The following is a 13,942-nucleotide window of genomic DNA, read 5'->3' on the forward strand; positions in this document are numbered from 1 at the left end:
AATATTTAATGTTATTTTTATTTTGTTCAGATTTCATCTCCTTTTTATTCTGATATAATGATTACATTAACATTTTTTTGTATACAATACCGAAGACAACAAAACAATGCGATGAAAATTTTCGAGGACGAATCGTCTTGATTGAATTTCTTACACCAGTGATGCCCAAAATACGGCCCGCGGGCCAAATCCGGCCCGCGAAGTGGTTCCATCCGGCCCGGCGAAACGACGGCACAAAGTGTAGGAAATCCCCTCTCCAAAAAGGTAGATAAAAGTATTTTTACCTACGTTACCCTAACTTTTTCTCTGATGGATTGGTACCATGACCTTTAACATAGTGTTTATGAAATGTGACTTGATGTATAATCTAACAGTAAAAGTGAACGGATCTTTACTTTGTTGTGGAGCATGATAATAAGCCAATGTATTTGATATGTAAAGAAAGTATGGTTGTTTAAAAAAACAACAACAAACAAATATGGCAGCATTCTTGATTTCAGCCGCGAATAAATATTGTTAAACTTCACCTTCACCTAGAGATCGAAGGATTGAATAGTTGCCAAAAGAGATAAGAAAAAGAGTCGGTAGTTAAGCTAGATAGAATGTTGCTCACATTGTAAGTAGAGAATTGAAGCCATTGTTCCGAAGGGTAGAAAAGAAGACAAACTTCAAACATCTCACTAATTAATGTAAGTGCTAGATCCACGGGTTTCTAATAAAATAGTTTCAGTTCCGTTTCATTACGTTTTTGTGTCTTTTCGGTCATGTGGACCGCGACACGAGTGTCGGAAATTAAAAAGGCCCGCAGGACGAATTAGGCTGGGCATCACTGTCTTACACTATAGACTTATCGGATTCAATAGTTTTGTTTTTACGTCAAATAAAGATTGGAAAAAAAAAATTACCAGGTATTATCAAACAGAAAAGTTATTACATATTTTAAATACAAAACAAATTATAAACGTATTGAGCTTTGAGAAAATTGAATAATTTGCAGCTGTATCGAAATTTCAATTAGTGACAATCAGGACTATCCCTATTTCTTAAGCAAACTTTCCCCATCCCTTGCCCTTCCCCCCATTCCTGTAATACCTCCAATAGTTTTATGAACAGACAAGGGAAAAAAAAAGAATGAGACCATATGGAAACGATTGGCACCTCAAACGTGCAATTAGAGCTAGCCCACCATTACAATTTACAAAACCTGATGCAAAGCAAATCCTTACATTGAAGCTTAAAACACTGGGTTTGAGGTTCAAATAAATTTTGGTACAACGTTCAGGATATTTTGAGGGAGTTTTTTAAATTCTATTTTTTATCGGTTTTTACAAAAGTGAATTTATTTTTTCACTTTGGTGTCATCCCCAAGTTCTCAACCAGTCAAGAGTCATGGGCCCAAGCCCAGTGGGCCCCTAATGGTCGTGGGCCCGGGTTCATTGAACCCCTTCGCGCCATGGATGCTACGCCACTGTTTACAACTAGTCCCTGCTGACGTCACCGACTGTGACATCATAATTTCTTTCTTAATACTGCGTAAAGGTGCTAGTAGTTTTATGGATCAAGGTTAGGTCACCCGCGGAACGCTTACTCGTGAATGTGACACTCTCTTTAGTAGGATTCCAATTTCAGTCCTCATTTTATCAGCAATGCGCCCGACCACATCCCAGAGGTAAAGTTCCTTGAGTCTCTGCGATTCATGGAGATCCATGAAATCGGCTTGACTTATTTTTCGTTGTACTTACATTTAAAGAGTGTAGTATGGTTGCTACACCCTGGCAGAACAAGTGGAATCACCACCTGGCGTTCCTTTGAACACATCGGCGGCGTGGAGAAAAGGTTAGGGGGACTTGTGTGGGCGAAATCGCGTCCCTACCATAGTTTACGCCCAAGCATTCATGTCATTTCTGAGATGATCCATCTTAGCTTCGCGACTGAAGGAAAGCCATATAACGCGTGGTGGCTACTAAGACCAACAGCCTTTACTTTCCCGGTTAGTTTGAGGCTCCCATTAGATCCGGGTGGCCCTAAATCTAAATGTACACATTCACAAACCTGTAATGTAAGCATGTAAAACCTTGATGCTCTAGCCTCTATACCCCAGAATAGACTTACTCCTTTTCACGTCTTTAGGGTAACGTTCTCCCTAGACCTTTTAATAAAAAAAAATGTATTATGTAATATAATTGAGTATTCAGGACACCTAACGAATCTTTAATTATTCCCCTTCACTTCTATATCAATCTATTGATTTACACTTTGATGCCAAGCCAATATTTACCTTTCATTGAAAAAAAAAATTAAAATGAAACAATGGAATGGTACAAGTTTGTAATAGTGTATATTTATTCCGTGAAATAAATTGAAAAAATAAAACGTGATGATAAAGTTCACATCAGATAATAACAATATCTTCATAATAAAAAGGATGAAAGTAATCTTTCTGTTAATATATTTATAACTTTGCATAATACGAGAAAGTGCATATACACACAATTATATAGGCCTACTTCCATTTCCTATATTACACTGCCACCTCCTAGATTCGGGCCTCATTTTTTTTAGAACTTTTAAAAGATTGATTTTAAGGGAAATATTTCTTTAAAACAAAAAGTAAATGAAAAAATAGCCATAGCTAACCCTAGCATAATGCAAGGTCTGGGTTGTATTTGTTTTGTGGTGGGCTTTTCTAAAGGTGGGCCTTAACAACTCTTTCTAGCTCCCCCCCCCCTCCCTAAAAAAAACTGCGTCAGGGCCCGCACTGCTATAGTTACATTTTATGAGTGTTGGCTGGGGGAAAAAAAGCTGAAACCTAAAATGAACCATACAATTATAACAATAGTTGAATTCTTTAGAAGTAACAGCAAACCTTTCGAAGCTTAGCTAAGTGTGAATCCTCCTCCTTCCCATGTGGTGTCAAACCACTAAACAAATAAATTGACCCGTTCCCGAAGTAAAGTTCCCTTTTTCAGACCTTGCAATCTATAGAGAAGATGATGTTAAGGCCATCTGTTTCTTTGACCAACGGTTAACGAGCAGGGTGTCACGTGGCCAACACAACGACCAATCGCCGACCCTCTTCTAAAGTAGCTATGATTCAACATCTTTGTTCCAAAAACTACCTATTCCTAGATAGTATCTTCTTATTTTATGCATTACAGGCGTTACCAAGCGTATCAATGTTTTCATCTAGTCGTGCATGTTAATTAGAGCCGTCGTTCTCAAACTGTGGTCCGCGGACCTCCAGGGGTCAATGAGACGACCGTAGGGGTCCGAAAGATGAAAATTTTATGCATTTAAAATAACCTCTTCGCTAAAATCCAGTTAATCCAATGGGATAGTTTGTCCCTCACTACTGTTCAGACCATACAGGGGTCCCTGGTGCAAAAAAAGTTTGACAACCTCTGAATTAGAGACCTTAAAATTCTACTAAGCCATTTGTTTTCTTGTCTGCTTCAGGTATCCATGTCCTTATAGCACTAGTAAAGAAAGAGCCCTTACACGGATTGGTCGTGGCATATGGAATAGGCCTACGAAATGTGCTTTTATCTAGAACGAGAGCTACTTGGTAACTTTAAACTAAACTCAGATCTATATTCATACAATCACAGTCAGAAAATCACATTTAGGAAAGAAAGACAAAAAAGGGGGCATAGTGTCATTAAAAAATAGAATCGATGCTCTTATTTAGTGGCATCACAAAATACAAGACCATTTCATGTAGTCAATGTGTATAATAATATATGAAGACAAAATAAAAAGATATTCACTTGTTGAATAAAGAGAAGGGGGTTATAACAGTGGTTCTGAGAATCTTGGAATCAGGTCACATGTTAGACACAACGTACTTTGCAAACTCTGAAAAAGAAGAGAGAAAGGGGAAATAAATAAAGTTATCACCTTTACATTTCTCTATATAGCTTTACCTTTTTTATTTTCTATGTTAGTGTATTTTATTGATTAAAGAATGTAATCTCTCTCTCGTTCTCGCTTTTTTTTCTCACCCCCCCCCTTTTTTTTTCAGTTTACATGTCTCTAAGCAATAAAATTTTAAGCTTGGCATCAGCTGCCATGGCCAAACTGTGGAAAATCTGGAAGAGTAAAATCAACTTCCCAGTAATATTAAAACTTTGCACACCACTAGCAGTCTCTTCACTCCTATATTAGGACCTAAATGGTTGTGAAAATTGGACACTGAACGCTGAGGCTAAAAGAAGAATCAAAGCTTTTGAAAGTAAACGCAACAGAAAAATGCTGGGTATCAGATACCAGGAAAAGAAGACCAAATGGTATGTACTTTACAAGTGTTGATGGAATGTTATAAAGTAGAAAGATATATGCACATGGATAAGGGGACACTACTCCGGGAGAGAAGATGGCTGTTTAAAGTTGTTTGTCTATATTCTGAAAGTGTTGTCATTTCAAGATTGTTTATATTCTCGAAGTGTTGTTATTTCAAGTATCCATCGTAACAATAAGTCAACACTCTGGCTGATAAAAAGGAAGAATTCCTGAATACTGCGTAGAGACTAAAACTGAGCTGGTTAGGTCATATTGTAAGATAATCGATTTTCGTAGGGACAAGAAGGGAAATGATATTGTTTCTGTAGCTGGAGAGACTATTGAAATTGTGCAAACCTTTAAATACCTTGGTACTATCCTAGACAATAAACTAAATTTTACTGCAAATATTGATTATATCAGCAAAAAAGGGCAGCAAAGATTACGACTACTAAGAAAACTGTCCTCGTTTAATGTTAGCGAAAAGGCCTTGGCTATGTTTTATCACGCTCACATCTGCAATATTTTAAGTTTCAATATCACTGCCTGGTATGGCAATCTGAGCATTAAAAATAAAAATAAACTTAATAGAATCCTAAATGCTGCTGGCAAAATCATTGGCAAAAAACAAACCCCATTCGGGCAGTTGTTTGAGACAAACATCTATAAAAAAGCTAACAAGATCCTCGAAATAAAGAATCACCCTTTGTGTCAGGATTTTGTGATTTTACCATCACAAAAGAGATACAAGACACCGATAGCAAAGACAAACAGACACAAACACTCTTTTGTTCCCCTGGCAATCAAATCATTAAATAAGAACAATCTGGTATAAACTTTGTCACATGTAAATTATGAGTGCGTCTGGTGTGAATGTACACTTTGGTTTCTTATAGTTATAATGTTTTTTGTTTGGTGTAATGCACAAATTGTAAGACAAATTTCCTTACGGATAATAAAGATTATTATTATTATTATTATTACTCATATTCTAGGACTAATATGTACAAATGCTCCTTCTTCCCTAGTGCTATTAGAGCATGGAATGGGTTGCCTGAGTCAGCCAGGAAAACCAATGACTTGGCAGAATTTAAGTCATTGATTGACATGTATGTCTAGATTTAATTAGGAACACGCGTATGACGTAATCATCTTGCTTTTTGAAGTAACGTCTGTATTTTATAAGATAAGATAGCAACAGTCATTCTTCAAGGTACAGTGGAGGAAGCACGAAAGAAAAGTTGGCTGGATAACATAAAAGAATGGACCGGCCTCCCGCTGGCTATCCTGCTGACCTGGAAAAGTAGAGGGACTTCTTACGTGAACTGTCACAGCACCCCTACGATGAAAGTCAAGATGATGATGATGATGAAGAAGCAATACAATACACTAACATAAAAACCAGAGAAACGGCGTGAAGAAATGTAGAGGCGATGTCAGGACACCTTTTGTCTTTGTTGTATAAAGTGTTTTTTTTTCGTTTATAGCGTGTCTTAGTCTCTAGAGATGATTGGATACGTCTGCTTGCTTGGATTTTAAAAAAATGTTTTGAGTTATACATTTCAAATCTTTATTGAAAAAAGATCACAATGATCTTGTGTTACATTACGTTACGGCCCAGGTCACCAAATGAATGACCGAGAAGGGGGGGGGGACAAAGGTTTTGAACTTGGGAACTTCATGATGGTTATTCAAGTCTTATGAAACATTTGTACCCCGCCCTATTCCTCCATCCTCTTTCCTCCCGAGAAAGAATCCTGGGTAAGCGAATGTATAGATCTACTACAATTTATAATAGTGCAATAATAAGCTTTTAGATCTAGATGATGCGCAGAATGTTCCTGAACATTGATTTAATAAACTCTTGAATGAATAATGCCTACGTGCGGAAATACCAGAAGACGTTTCGTCCGTTCAAGCTAAATTTTCTCATTCTCTAGACACTAGGTCACACTCTAGACGCCTGGAGGAAGCTGATTGGTTGCTTTAAGCCCCAGAAGGGACCACAAGCAGAGAGGAGGTGAGATAAGCTAATTTTAAATGTATTTCTTTTTTTACTTTGAAAAATATAACAGTCAGACCAGAGTTTTCCCAGTGTGATCAACGAGCTAGTTATTCTTTTCTCAGCGATGTACACCAACTGTTCTAGTAAAATCGTTAGAGTTGTTTTCGAGATCCGTGTTCACCCACCCAGAAGGTTCCACCCAAGTTTTTGTTTCCACGAAGTTATGACTAAAATAGAGGTATTGTTAAAAAAAAACGAAAGAATTAAAGACAACAACGAAAATTATTTGTTAAGAATTAAACCTTCATAGCTAATGACTCCATCACCGTCTTTGTCCACACTTCTCAAGAACTCGGCCACTTCTGCGTCACTCAAGTTTTGACCCAATCTGGCCACAGCGCTTCTGAATTCCCTAGCTGATGGGGAAAAAAAAAAGAATTCGATTTTTTTAAGTTAGTAGAAAAAAAAAAGGTTTGATAGTATAAAAATCGAGCATTCCGTATTTGTCAGTCGACTGAGGTCAAATGTAAGCAGTGTTTCTCAATTCTTTTTACTAGTGACGTCTTTCTAGACAAACAAAAAGAAACATTCGAGACCTCTTCTCTCATTTAGCCAGCAAGCTCTACCAGTGCGGAGCATTTTCCTGCATTATGAGATTCACAGCATCAGGGCCGGTCTTAGGCCACTGCAACCTATGCGGCCGCAGTAGGCCCCGTACTTTCATAGGCCCCGCGCGATGTGAATTCTAGGTGTAAATTATTAAATTAAACCATTTTTAACTTATTATTTAAGGGTTCCTGGAATTCTCCTGAAATTATAAAATATAAGAAAAAGTCATGAAAATGTCCTGAGATAAAAAATCTTCTGAAAATTGATGCAAATCTTAAAACAGACAAAATTGTCATTTTGATGTGTCATTCAATATGGAAAAGGCAAATCCTACTCGCGATTAAAAAAAAAGGCATTGTCAGCTTTCATTTAATAAAAATGTAATAATAAGCCGAATGTTAACCAAAACAAGAACTTCAAATACTTAATTTACTTCAACAGTTATTGGCATACAAATATAGATCTAAATGTATCTCGACCTCTTATAAATCCCCCCCACACACACACACACCACAAAAGCGATATTTTGCTAGTCAATAGTAAATCTAAAAGGCAGATCTGAATGTTTAACGTTTTTTGCTGGAAAACTACTATCTAATGTAGATGGCTCGTAAAGCTAATTTGACAGTGATTGTGTACTTAGTAAAGTATAAATTAAATGCAAAGATCAATTTATTTTCTACTACAAAATCTTAATTTTCACTTATTATCCTTATCACAACCCAAATTAGGCCCCGCTCTATCCGTTTCGCATAGGGCCCCTCAACCTGTAGGACCGGCCCTGCACAGCATATGGTATGCGGCACATGGTATGCAAATAAATGCACCTCTAAAAAACACCTCTAAAATTATGACCAATAGCATACAGGGCTGTAAAAAGGGCATCAGCATTAGAGGTGAAAAGCTGATAAGTGTCAGTAGTTTTAAATACCTCAAAGCTATCGTCTCAGATGAGAGAAGCAAACCCAAACTACTGGCCCGAATTGCACAGGCAGTCCACAGCAGCACTGGAGGAACTCAAAACAATATGTAAAGACAAGGGCATGGCCATCGAAACTAAAGTCAAACTGATTGCTGGCCTCTGGGAAAAATCATTTTATTTGGTCAAGAGACATGACAGGGCCTTGGCTCCACTTTTTTTGTGTGGAGATTCTGCACAAGTCTAAGGAATTTATGTCCTCTACATTTAAAAAAAAATGTCTTGTGTATCGACGGCCATAACCACACTCTTGTCTGGTAATGTTATGATAAAATACTACACAATCGGTTGTTATTCTTACTGAAATAATGGCAATGAACTATCTAACATTTGTGAGAAATTTGATTTGAAGCAATTTAAATTGAACAGTATGCAGTAACATATTAACTATTTTGTTAACTAAAAAATATTTTATATTAAAGATAGAGAATAATCACTTTTTAGGACAATGGACATCAATTAACAAAAATTAAATTATCCTTTACCTAGGGTTCACATTATTTCAAAACCCATTTACTAGATTTGATAATAATAGGTAGGGATCAATAAAACCCGCCGCCCCCCCCCCTAAAAAATTATAACGACCTTAAGTGACTCCGTCCTTCTTTTTGGTAAAAGTCTTGTAGACTTACACGCTATTTCTCCCACTTCCCATTATCGAATCAATTTGATACCTTTTCCGCTATTCATTGTCCATTTAAAAAAAAACAACTATTAGTTTAACAATTAATCGTAATTAATTAATTTTGTTTTTTCATGGAAAATTTACTAAATCGGCGACGGTAGACGCGTGACAATAATCACAATAATGTAGATAGTAAGGAATTAGGTCTTTCGTTAAAAAAATGTAAAGTAATACGAGACTAATAAAACCTTCTATTTTTATTAGTACTTGAATAGCTCAGTGGCAAAACATGTCGGCCCTTCATCATGAAGGCTCAATACGAATTCAGACTAAGCCACTGTTTTTTTTACCTTCCTATATCAAAGCGCGAATGACTCTTGTCAACATGCAAGATATCAGAGGCGTAGAGACCGCAAGACTAGGGGAGTGACTTTCAACTTTAAATATTAATTATCTTTTTCGGACGACTATATGGTATTGCATATATAAAGCTAAATATTGAGTCATTTTAAATTAATTACTTGATTGATTTAAATTAATTGATTCGCTTTCACTCAATATAAGCAAGTTGTTGTTTTTTTTGTCGGGTGAACGATATGTCGGGCTACGAATTGTCGGGTGAACGAATAGTCGTGAACGATTGTCGTGAACAATTGTCGTGATCGATTTGTCGGTAACCGAAAAGTCTGTGAAAGATTTGTTGTGTCCCCGTTCTACCCACCTGTGATGACGCCGTCACCATTCTGATCAAAGGATCGAAATGTTTCTCGCACCTCTTTGTCGACGCCTTGTTTGGCTGCAAACTCGTGAGCTATCAGGGGAAGAAACTCGTGGAATTCAACGTAACCACTTCCTGTGAAGATAAGAACAATCACTGAAACAGATCGAGGTTACTTTTGCTGCTTCCTTCTCAGAACGAGGTCACTTCTTAAGAAAATAAACTCAATTAAAGCTGTAGTGGCAGGTTTGGTTTAAAGAGTTGTATTAACTCTTTCTCTCCTAACTAACGATACCAGCGTTGATTCCAGCAGAATGTGGTAAATAATTACGGAGAGAAAGAGTTAATGCACTCCTTTTATGAAGTGTAATGAAGAAATGTCCAATAAGAGGCCTCGATAGGGTTGGTAATAGGGCCACACTATCGCCAATCACTTATTTTATCTATTTATATTTAATTATAGTTTTTTGTACAGCGCATCCTTTATACTTAATGCGTAATGGTCCAATGTCTTTCCTTGAACCTTCAAGGAGGTATCTGGAAGACAGTTTCCACCGTGCTGTCTTTAAACTCAGCATACACAAATGAAATACAGGATTGGAACTCAAGCTCCTTGGTAGGTAGCCAAGTGGTTTATACCACTCAATCATACATCCTAAGACACCCCCCCCCTTTCCAAACAAAACAAAAATAGTTATTATTAAACGTTCAGAAGTTTTGTCACGTGCTCATTGCTAGGTGTCACCACACATTGCTAGGTGTCACCACACATTGCTAGGTGTCACCACACATTGCTAGGTGTCACCACACATTGCTAGGTGTCACCACACATTGCTAGGTGTCACCACACATTGCTATTGTCAATGCTTCACAAATCAACACAGTTTTCTCACTTAGGTGTCACCACACATTGCTATTGTCAATGCTTCACAAATCAACACAGTTTTCTCACTTAGGTGTCACCACATGATATCGATTCGCACTCCTCGCACCCCCACCCTAGCGACGCCGCTGCTTTCAATCATTAGGGCGGAAGCTTGAAAATAAGTGTTCTACTTATCCCAACAACGATGCATTGTCAAGTGGGTAAACAAATTTAAGGCTGCTGGGGACGAATTGGGAAAGTGTTCCCAACATAAACGATGCTATCGCCAAAGTGGTGGAGGTTTTCCAAAAAATAATACGTGAAAGGCTGCAAGACACTAAAGGTGCTTACGAAAACCGTGAAATTCTAACAAAATACTCAAGTGTCATTTGTTAACCCCTAAAACGCGTGTGGTAGTTTCGCCTCTAAACATCAGAATTGTAATTCCATTTTGTATGCACTCATTGTAAAACAGCTCAGCACTTTAAGGGTTAACAAATAAATGCACTAATGTTCAAAATATGTTATTGATTAAAACAATATGATTGAAGGGCATGAGAATGATTGTCCAAAAGGTTCCTATTTACTTCCAAAATTTGGATCCATATTTCTGCAACATTTGGTTTGGGTTGAATTTGACCGCTAATTAATATGCGCCTCCAGCTAATGACATTTAATCGATGTCGTTATGTGGATTCTAAACAACCACGTTGACATTTTGAAAGTTCCTAAATCAAACATCGCAGAAATGGTGGATTGATTGAACCCCCGCCACAATCCCCACCCAAAAAACAAATGTGTTTCCATGTTCTAGATATCAGTTCATTGGACAATGTGTGTAGGGGAGAGAACACTTTTTTTTACTGGATACACCAAAATTATAAGAAGTGCTTTGTGTGTGTTTACCAAGCTTGTCCCAACTCACCCTGTCTATCTGTCTGTTTGTTTGGCAAAACGTTTGTACATCTTATTTCTCTCACACCCAGTCTCGGATCCCCGTGATATTCAGATAAATGGCAGAGAGACTAAGCAGCTCCTTCCCTTAAATAAGCTGAGTTCTTTTAAAGTATTCTTTTTCTATTGCTTGCTTTTTAACTCTTTCTCTCCGTAATTATTGACCACATTCTGGTGGAATCAACGCTGGTATCCTCAGTTAGGAGAGAAAGAGTTAAAACTTTTATAAATGTTTTTTAATTGTTGGTCTAGAATCTAGATGTACATCATAGTTGAGACGGAATTTATAACCTCGAACCTAAGATGCTTTTTAACACTTGATTTAAACAAAAAACAACGTGTTTTTGTTTGAAAGCATCAGAGAGTCTTTCAAATATTGCAGATCATATCTGCAAAAAAAATCGAAAAATACTCATTTATCGCATGTAGGACTAATTTTAGGGTAAGGTGATATACTGTCTGTTTGGTTGTATGAGACACTTTAAAAAAAAATAGTAATGCATAAAGACAGGTAGAGGTAGACACGAATAAAAGACATAGATAGCCGTACCGTCGAGGTCAGCGTTGCGCATCATCTCTTCGATCTCTCGCTCGGACATGGGGCGACCAATCGCCTTCACCACCTCCCGAATCTCTCCTCGGCTGATCTTTCCATTGCCATCTTGGTCGAACAGACAGAATGCCCTGTTAATGTCTAAAATAGAGACAAAGGGAAGTAATTTTAAAAAAGTATGATTTCTATGATGTGACTATAACGAGAAAGAGTGCAAAGTGAGACACTAACAATATATATTTTTTTTTATTTCACAATTACTTTCATATGGGAAATTGGCAATGTTCTTCCCTGCAAGTGCATGTAGACAAAATCAAACTACGTTGTATTAGGTAAAGACATATATAGACCAGAAATCTAAAAAAAAATTACATTTAAATTACAATAATATTTACAATATATTTCGATTGGCACACAGTCCGACACTTCGTAAGCAAAATAACATATGCCAGTAAACGGCTTTAAAACCCTAATTTTAGAAGACTAACAGGGCTTAAACAGGTGGCATCAGTTATTACAGGTGGAAAGCTGATCAGTATCAGTAATTATAAATACCTCGGAGCTATCGTCTCAGATGAGGGAACCAAACTTAAACTGACTTGCACAATCCACAGCAGCACTTGCTAAACTCAAAACAATCTGGAAAGACAGGCAGAGCCCTCGAAACCAAAATCAGACTGATGCGCTCCCTGGTCATGGCCACATTGTTATATGCTTGCGAGTCCTGGACGCTGACTACAGAACAAGAGAGGAGGATCCCAGCAATGGAATTGTGATGCTACAGAAAGATCCTATATATTACATTCAAAGGATGGCTGGCTGGCCGTGCGGTTTGCGCGCTGGACTGTCGTTCGGATTTATCGACGGTCGAGGGTTCAAACCCTGCCCGCTCCCATCCCCCGTCGTCCTGCGGGAGGTTTGGACTAGGATGTAAACTATCTTCAACTCTGAAGGAACATCCGAAACATGTAAAACAAACAAACATTTTTACAAAGGCCGCATCACAAATGAAGAGATTTGAGACAGTGTTACAGAGCGCTTGGACCCCACGATGACCTGCTAGCTACTGTCAAAAAATGCAAATCAGAACTCTATGGCCTTCAAAGTCTTCAAGGCTCAAAAAGATCTTCATTCAGGGAACAGTACCAGGAAAAAGAAGAGTCAGAAAGCGATGGGAAGACAACATAAAAGAATGGACGGGCCTGCCATTGAAAGAGGCTCTATCCAAGGCAAGAGACAGAGAGGAATGGATATAAACGGTTGACAAATCTTGTGTGGGGCCCCAACGATCCAACAGACTAAGGGATAGGTGAAGGTGAAAAACATTAAAAATACTCTTTTAAAAAGTCCTTTCAAGACATATATCTTCTCGCTCTCTGTGGCCAATAAGCTAGTCATTCTTTTCCAAACGATGAACAGCAACTGTCCAATTCCTAGGAAAATCGTCAGAGCCGTTTTCGAGATCCGTGTCCAGATTTTTCCCCACCCAATAAGTTCCAGGAATTTTTCACATAGTTACGACTTCAATAGAGCTATTGGTATAAATACTTACATCATTTAACACGCCTAGTTGAGTTGTGCTAGCTGTTTGGAGATACAAACCAACGACTGAGACACAACAAACGGGTTGCCTGAACCAGCAAAGAAAGCCAATGATTTAGCAGAATTTAAATATCTAATTAACATGCAAGACTAGATGCACACAATGGATACTTGTAGGGCGTCATTATATATTTAATTTTGAAGGAACGTCTGTAATTTTTAAGATAAGATGACGTCGGCCTTGTCTCAACAGACTCTACTATTCAATATAGGCGAGAAAAGTTTCACAGGCCTCCGGTCCTGGTCAACCTGCCCCAACCAAACCAACTTCCCTTAACACCCATCTGGATAACACAATGGTAAGAGAGATCTGGCTGGGCGCGGTCCTCAGGGGGGAGAAGAGTTTGTCAGGCACCAGCGTTGCTTCCCACCCTTGAGAGTCAATTACCTAATACATGGATCGAAATGTAGGTCTTGGTCGCGTGTTAAAAAAAAAAAGAGGTTGTTAGGTGATCTGTCATTCATTTTTTTTTAAAGTATTCCACATACTTTTGTTTCTGTTATTTCCCCAGCCTCCAATTCTTCCAAACATCATCTTGACCATTCTCTCATTAGCTCTCTATGTAACTCACATAATAGCCTGATCTCTCTCAATATCTCTCACTTTCTTTCGTTCTCTCTCTTTCGCGCTGACATTCTTTTTTCTTTAATTATCATTATTTCTTAATCCCTCCTTCTCTCTTTCTCTCTCCTCTCATTTTTTAAAACATTTCTCACGCTCTCCCTATCTTGCTCATTCTCTCTTTCTATCTCC

At 37.9% G+C, this 13,942-nt stretch overlaps 1 protein-coding gene across 2 annotated transcripts in view; it reads right to left on the reverse strand.

The window, feature by feature from the left end:
- Positions 1–2,324: 2,324 nt before the first annotated feature.
- The window catches only part of LOC106056297 (squidulin-like), a 33,798-nt gene continuing 22,180 nt past the window's right edge, over positions 2,325–13,942 (reverse strand). For both annotated transcript variants that reach the window (XM_013212976.2, XM_013212977.2), the window contains exons 3-6: positions 11,584–11,727; positions 9,218–9,349; positions 6,586–6,699; positions 2,325–3,855 (exon numbers count right to left, since the gene is read on the reverse strand). In XM_013212976.2, coding sequence (XP_013068430.1) covers positions 3,824–3,855; positions 6,586–6,699; positions 9,218–9,349; positions 11,584–11,727 — 422 coding nt within the window. In that variant the 3' untranslated portion in view covers positions 2,325–3,823. The remainder of the gene's footprint in view (positions 3,856–6,585; positions 6,700–9,217; positions 9,350–11,583; positions 11,728–13,942) is intronic.

The sequence above is a fragment of the Biomphalaria glabrata genome, chromosome 17 (genome assembly GCF_947242115.1).
Source record: "Biomphalaria glabrata chromosome 17, xgBioGlab47.1, whole genome shotgun sequence".
NCBI lineage: Eukaryota > Metazoa > Mollusca > Gastropoda > Planorbidae > Biomphalaria > Biomphalaria glabrata.